Source organism: Orycteropus afer, unplaced genomic scaffold, assembly GCF_000298275.1.
Source record: "Orycteropus afer afer isolate SDZICR_OR568_19922 unplaced genomic scaffold, OryAfe1.0 scaffold00019, whole genome shotgun sequence".
Classification (NCBI taxonomy): Eukaryota; Metazoa; Chordata; class Mammalia; order Tubulidentata; family Orycteropodidae; genus Orycteropus; species Orycteropus afer.
Window position 1 is genome coordinate 6,944,313 of NW_006921606.1, and position 7,501 is coordinate 6,951,813.

The window sequence follows — 7,501 nt, forward strand, 5'->3', positions numbered from 1 at the left end:
CCAAGATTATCTTCTGTGTCTGTGTTAATTGGTTTCCCTTTTCTTTGTTGAAGAGGGTCTGTGCAATCCTTCTGCCTAGTCCGCCATCTTGCCGGAACTCGACCAATTTCCCCATATCCTTGCCAATATTTGTTATTTTGTTTATTTATTTATTTATTCTCTGTGTGTGTGTGTGTGTGTGTGTGTGTTTTATCTTAGCCATCCTAATGAGAATGTAATGGTATTTCATTGTAGTTTTGATTTGTAGTTCCCTTATGGCTAATGATGCTAAGCATGTTTTCATGTGTTTGGTGGGCATTTGAATGTCCTTTTTTGGTGAAATGTCTATTCAACTTCTTTGCTCATATTATTATTGGGTTATTTGTCTTTTTGTTGTTGTCAATGTTATATATATATTGAATATATGGCTATTGGATTCTTGTTGCATATATAGTCCTGTGTATGTTTTTAACAAAAAAATTTTAAATAATGCACCCCAAAATGCTTAAATGAATTTAGCCAAAAGCTGCAGAACATTTAAAAGTTCAGTTTGTGCTTTTTAGATATTAAATGTATAGCTATGTAAAACATTTTTTCTAGTAAAAATAAATACTGAGTTTTTGCTTTTAAAGGAAAAAAATATCTCTTGAAACCTATTTCAAGTAATGGATGAAGCATTGTTTGCATCTTGGTGCCTGGTATGACTTTCAAGATCTCTGTAATTACAAAAGGGAAAAACACATCTGTTTGCTTCCTAGTTGACATCCTAATCCATTTATTCTCACTTCAGCTGAAATTTTAGGCAAAGCTCCTTACTGATAATGCTGTGTTGGCTGCTGTCAAGTTGGTTCCCAACCCATGGCAACCCCACGCACAATGGGATTGGGCTGTTGTGATCCACAAGGTTTTCACTGGCTGGTTTTCAAAAGTAGATTGCCAGGCCTTTCTTCCTAGTCTGCCTTAGTCTGTTCAGCATAATAGCAACATGCAACTTCACCGACAGAGCAGTGGTGACTATGCATGAAGTGCATTGGTTAAGAATTAAATCCAGGTCTACCATATGGGAGGTGAGAATTCTACCAATGAACCACCACTGCCCTCTTAGAAAAATCTATTAATTCCAGGAAGCAGGAGCCTGGCTGCAGTCCAGAAGTTAGAATGGGACTGCTGCTCACCTCTCTAGGCTCCATTATTGAAAAGAGTAACTTCACACAACCTTGATCCTCTCTCCTATTGTTTCACTAACATCATGTTCCCAGGAAAATAATCAGAATGCAAAGTCTGAAACAAGGCAGGGCTTAGTACTGCCAGTGAGAATTTGTATAAATACCCTCAACTGCCCTGTCATTCACCAAGGGAATTCATGCATATTCAGCTCCCGGTATCTCTTCCCCTAGAGAATGAAGGACCAGGGGAGAGGACTTTCCATAACCAAAGTGGAAGGATGGCAATTCCTCCAAAGTTTTAGATTTCTGAGGCCATGTGTACAGCAGACCCAGCCAAGATCTCAGACAATCTCAGGTGATCATAATAATGTCAGTAAAATTCTAACACCATAGTGAATGAATTAACACCAAGCCATTCCAACATCAGCTCTTCTCAAAACGAGCTGGTGGAAGCACTCATAAATATGTAAACAGGCGAGATCAGGTAGGTCTAAAATTAGACTTGATCTTTTACACAGAGTGAAGTTATTTCTTGTCTTGAAGCACAAAATGAAGTCTGTTCTGGCAGGAAGTGTTAGCCCTTGAAAGAGGCCTCTCTCAGAATTTTTGCTCAGTTGTCCGCTTCTGAGCACCCCCAATGTCAGGCCCTGCATGGAGTAATAGCACCACTGCATTAAAGGGGAAACTCAACCAGGCTTCCAATAACTGTAACTCAAGCAGGAGATGAGGGCTGGGAGAGCTTCCATATGTATCATAAGTGTCCAAAACTTGTCCCAAGCCCTTTCCCCTCAAACCAACACAAAACTTTCTAAAGCTCCTAAATTTCCAGGGTCAGGACAATCTGTCTGCGGATCAAAGCAAAGCTGGCTAAAAGCCATGGAATGGGCAGCATCTAGAATAGGCCAGGCCAAGGCCCCATGCACACTGTAAAGGTTGGGGCTTATTTGATGTAGTGGCTGGGAGTCTTGCCTTTGGAGAATTTGAGTAACAGAAAATTTTTACTAGTTCTTGGTTGTGTAGTGTATAATTCAACTAAGAAATAGTGAGTATTTTCTGTTCCTTAAAAAATCTCACCATATTCTAGTCCTCCAAAAGTCAATGACATTCTCAGATTCCTAGACTGAATCAAGCATTTTGAAATTTCCTATAGCTTAGGAAGACAAAGCATCTTGGCAGTTTGCATTTTAATGTTCTTTTAGACTTAAAAATGGTTGGCAGATGAGAATGAATAAGTAGTCTCAGTACTAAGTCCCCAAACCCTCACCCTTTTTTTTTTTAAGTCAAGGTGTTAACATGTCTAAAAACTAATTTAGTCTTTAAAATATATATTATGAAATATTTCAGACATGCAGAAAAGTATGCAGAATAATGTAACAATCATCTCTTAACTCACTGTTCAACATAAAACATAATTCATACAGTTGAAGTCACCTGTGTACCCTGCCCACCTCATCCCAAGCAAATTCTATCCTGAATTTGATAGAATCATTCCCATTCTTTTATTATTCTACTCGTTTTACATGTTTTTGTAACTTCATATAGGAGTCCCTAGGTGGTGCAAACGGTTAAGCACTCAACTACTAGCTGAAAGGTTGGCTGTTCAAACCCACCCAGAGGCACCTCAGAAGCCAAGCTTAGAGATCTGCTTTTGAAAGGTCACAGTTTGGAAAACTCTGTGCAGCAAAACTTGGAAAACTCATGGCATCGCCATGAGTCAGAATCGACAGGATGGCAGCTAGTAACAACAACACACTTTACATAAATCATGTATGGATTATATGCATTCATTTCTAACTTTTCCCCTTCTACTTTATAGTCATTTGATTATCTACATAGATATATATGCATATATGTGTAACCTACATGATATCCTACTTGTCCATTACTAAATATTGCCAAATTGTTCTACAAAACAAACTAAACACTTCATTTAGTTGCTGTTGATTCTAACTCATGGTGACCCCATATGTGCAGAGTACAACTGCTCCATAGGGTTTTCAAGGCTGTAACTTTTCAGAAGCAGATCACTCAGCCTGTCTACTGAGGCCTGTGGATAGGTTCAAACTGCCAAACTTTCAACTAGTTGTCAAGCACTTAACCATTTGTGCTACCCAGTGAAAGAATTATTATTATTTCATATCTTTGACAAAGTTTGGTGTTATCAGACTATAATTTTTGTAGTATGATGTGTGAGAGGGCACTTTATCAAAGTTGAATTTACTTTTCTGGTTACTAGTGAGAATATGTTTATTAGCCATTCTTATTGACCAACTTTTTGGAATTGTCTGTTTATATTTTTTGCCCATTTTCTTATTGGGAGGTTTATTTTACTCATTGCCTGTAGTTCTTTATGTATTTTGAGTGCTAATCGTTCTCTTATGGGTATTGCAAATATCTCCCTCAGTCTTTGGTTTGTCTTTGTACTTGGCATGTGATAAATTTTGATGCACAGATGATTTCAGTTTCAACATGGTAAAATTGTATCAGTGTTTACTTTATGGTTTGCCTAATTATTGTCTAACAAATACTTCCCTACCTCAAGGTCATAAAGATATTCTCCAATATTTTTATCTAACACCCAATATTTTCACCTAACACTTCCAAGGTTTTCGTTTCATGTACAGTTCTTTCATCCATCTGGGATTAATATTTGTGTTTGATATGAGATGGGGATCTGTTGTTTTTCCATTCACAAAACCAGTGGTCCCAGCATCACTTGTTGAATAGACCATACTTTCTCATTGTCCTTCCAAGGCTGCTTCTGTCATATACCTAGTACTAGGCACTCTTAGTCCATTGGTTTATTTGTCTAGTCCTGGGTAAAAACCACATTGTCTTAATTATTTTAGGTTTATAAAAAGTCTTGACATCCGGTTAGCAAGTTCATATACATCATTCTTCAAAATTATTTTGGTCATTTTTCACACAATTTTATCTCCTTTTCTTGAATTTGTTCTGGGCTTGGTACAATTAAATGACAATAAATAGAAGGGGAAAATCAAGCCCAGATTTGCTCTGGGCAATCCATAAACTGAATATTTGGCTACCAATAGCTAAGAAATTGGTGTATAGTAATGAATATAGAAAGCCAGTATTATTTTAAAAAAGTTGTTTGCAAAAACAAAAGTATTAAAAAAAAAAATTCTGTGCTGTAGCAAAGGACATTTAAAAACAGAAACTGGAAAATAGCTTCTGGCTGTCATTATTCTTGCCTTTAATTAATTTTAAACACATTTTTGCACACAGAGTGACTGAGAGTTCTATGTAGTGCCTGTTCCCTGGATCTCCTAGAGCATTCCTAGAGCATTCCAGATCAGTAGTCAGACTGTCCCTATGGAAACACCCTGAGAACTCACTAATCCCACCATAACATGGGTCTATGAATGAAGTATTCTCTCTCTCTCATTCAAGGGAGGTTTTATTTTCCTGCAACATGCTCTCAGTAACATTTCCATAACTTCATTCATGATTACAACTTTGTGTTCTGCAGTGTCTTCAGATTCAGACCCTCTTATATGGACCACAGGACAAGAGGACCCTGGCCACCCAGCAGACCATGGACGTCCTGTCCAAGTGAGTTGGCTTTTCCTCATGATATTCCTCTGTCATTTCTTTGCTATTCATAATCTCACATGAAACTAGTTCTAGAAGGTTCTGAGATGACCTGTGGAAACTTTCACTAACAGACTTTTCATAACTCATAAACTATGCAAGGCCATTTCCTTTGAAAACCTAGTTGGGGAATACAGTCTTTGCCCAGATTTTTAAGAAGCTCTTGAATAATGTCACAAGCCCACACTGAATTTCATCCTCCCACAGACCAGCCCTCTACAGATTCACACACCCGCTAGAGGGACAGAACACAAAGCACATGCCTGGTCTGCTGGAGCTCTGCAATGAGCTGCCCTGAGCTTTTGAGTCCAGTGCTCTGCCATGAAGCTCCCCCTACCTCACAGTGCCTTTGCCTCTGGAAGCCCATGGCTGACTGCAAAAGCCATGCTCAAGAAAGCACTGCAGCAGCCTCAGGCTACAGTGCGGACACAGCCGGCCAGGGGCACTGTCTCAGGGCCTAGAATGTGAGCCTCTCCCAGCACCGCGCCACAAATCAACTCTGACCCATGGCCACTCCATGTACATTGGAGTAGGGTTGTGCTCTGTAAGGTTTTCTCAGTGGCTAACTTCTCAGAAGTAGATCACCTTTCTTCCGAGGCATCTCTGGGTGAATGCGAACGTCCTACCTTTCCATTAGCCAAGCCCATTAACCAATGGAGACACCTCCAAAACCAAAAACCAAACTCACTGCTATTGAGTCGATTCTGACTCATAGCGACCCCCTTTGGGTTTCCAAAGTGGTAAATCTTTACGGAAATAGATTGCCCACTCTTCCTTCCATGGAGTGCCTAGTGGGTTCGAACCACCAACCTTCTGGCTAGCAGTCAAATGCCTTAAACACTGCACCCTGCAGAGCTCCTTGTGGAGACACCTAAAACCAAAAAAACCAAACTCATTGTCGTCGAGTAGATTCAACTCATAGTGACCCCTCCTTGGGTTTCCAAGGTGGTATCTCTATGGAAGTAGATTGCCCAATCTTCCTTCCAGGGAGCAGCTGATGGGTTTGAACCACCAGCGTTCTGGTTAGTAGTCAACTACCTTAGGCACTACACCTCCAGAGCTAGTCCCTCTTAAAAGGGGAAGACCAGTCATGGAGCCCTCCAACCCCATCTTGTCAATCAGTTTTTGCCCATGTTCTGCTCACTAAGCCAGCTAAGGATTGTCTTGGTTGAGCAAAGTAAGAAAGCAGGAGGAAAAAAACCCCTGTGTTTTGTTTTTGTGGAATGATTCTCCTTTCATTTCTGTTTCCTCCTGTGGTTCCTTCACTAAATGTAGCTCAGTAACTGCTACCATGCCTTTACAAAAGCATGGGCTACAGAGGTGGCCTTGCACATCTCAGGAGCCCTCACCACCACCCTCTGCTTTCTTACAGGGCCCCAGAGGTTGCTGGGAAGCCAAGACAGGCTCAGAAAGCCAAGCCACCATTCTGCCCCATCATTCCTCAGCACCTTGTGCCTGGGAAGACAAGGGCCAATGCAGCTGACTGAACCATCCCACCACCCTAAAGAAAGCTTTGGTCAGACCTGGGTGCTTACATTAGGTTGCTGCATAAATCCCACTACAACTAGAAGATGAGCATTGTATATATAGGTTTCCAAGGCTGATGGTTTGCTCCAATATACAACAGTGATACCACAAACCTCCTACAGGCCACATTTTGACAGTGCTCCAGGACATCTGGTACTTCTCCAAAGCATTTTTCTTTTTACCACCTGAGTGGTTTTTCTTGCCAACAAATTTTTTTTTACCCATCAGCACAGCTGAAAGTCTTCCCTTCAAAAACTCAAAGCTGCCTGCACACAAACACAGGAACATAGACTCGGCATCTCATTGCACATCTAGCATCTTGCACAGGTCTGGAGCCATATCTGGAGCAATATGATTCTACAAAAAGCCTTTTTTATATGACAGTAGTAGGAACTGAGAAGAGGAACTGAGAAGAGAATGATAATAAAGGGGATCCTGAAGCTGCTGGTGTCTTTCGTGTGTTTAAAATGAAGCCTGGTTTGCAGTTTCTTGGAGTCTGCAAAGGGGTGCCAAGGGACATCCTTCATTCACATCTTCAGTAACTCATCAGATTTATTGAGCACCTAGTATGTACCAGGCACCATTAAGAACTGAGGGCCAACAAGACACACACAATCCCTGTCCTTTCAGAGCTTACAATCAATATGGACTTTATAGAGCCAACATATCGTAAGGGCATTAGTCCATGATTGTGACAGCACCTGTAAGACAGGAAAAGAGTGATAGTGGGAACTGACTTGGCCTCTGGAGCAGGGGAGGCAGGACCAGCAAGTGAAAGGCAAAGTGATGGTCTGAGGCTGGCATTGAGAGGTTGCTGGGGGGATTCCTGACTACTCCTTTTTACTCCTTCATGGCCACTACCATCTAGGTGGGGAGAAACTTGTGGCTGCTGCTTAAGCATCTTTGTGAGCTGGCCCAGCCTGGGCCCACAGCAGTTTTCAGGTTCCTGTAGGAAGGCTGTAGTCACACAGGACTAGGGAAAACTAGTGCAGGGCCGGGTTTGGTATTCTTCTGCATGATTCTCTTTGCTGATGAGACCAATTCTGGAATGAGGCAGTTGGAGCACCGACAGGATGGGGTAAGGGTGCAAGCAGTGCTTTTCCTTCTCCTTTCTCCATCTCTTGGCAAAGCCTAGGGAGGCAGCAGCCTGATCATACATGGACAGAAGGATGGCAACAGGATCTCTGCACCTGGGCCAGCCCCTTGGGCTCCCAGTA

The 7,501-nt window shown here is 41.5% G+C and overlaps 1 protein-coding gene across 1 annotated transcript in view; it reads left to right on the forward strand.

Moving 5' to 3' along the window:
* The window catches only part of TTC23 (tetratricopeptide repeat domain 23), a 123,547-nt gene extending 117,303 nt beyond the window's left edge, over positions 1-6,244 (forward strand). Inside the window, exons 9-10 of the mRNA XM_007959949.1 lie at positions 4,636-4,718; positions 6,130-6,244. Of these exons, the coding sequence (XP_007958140.1) occupies positions 4,636-4,718; positions 6,130-6,244 (198 nt within the window). The remainder of the gene's footprint in view (positions 1-4,635; positions 4,719-6,129) is intronic.
* Positions 6,245-7,501: the final 1,257 nt, after the last annotated feature.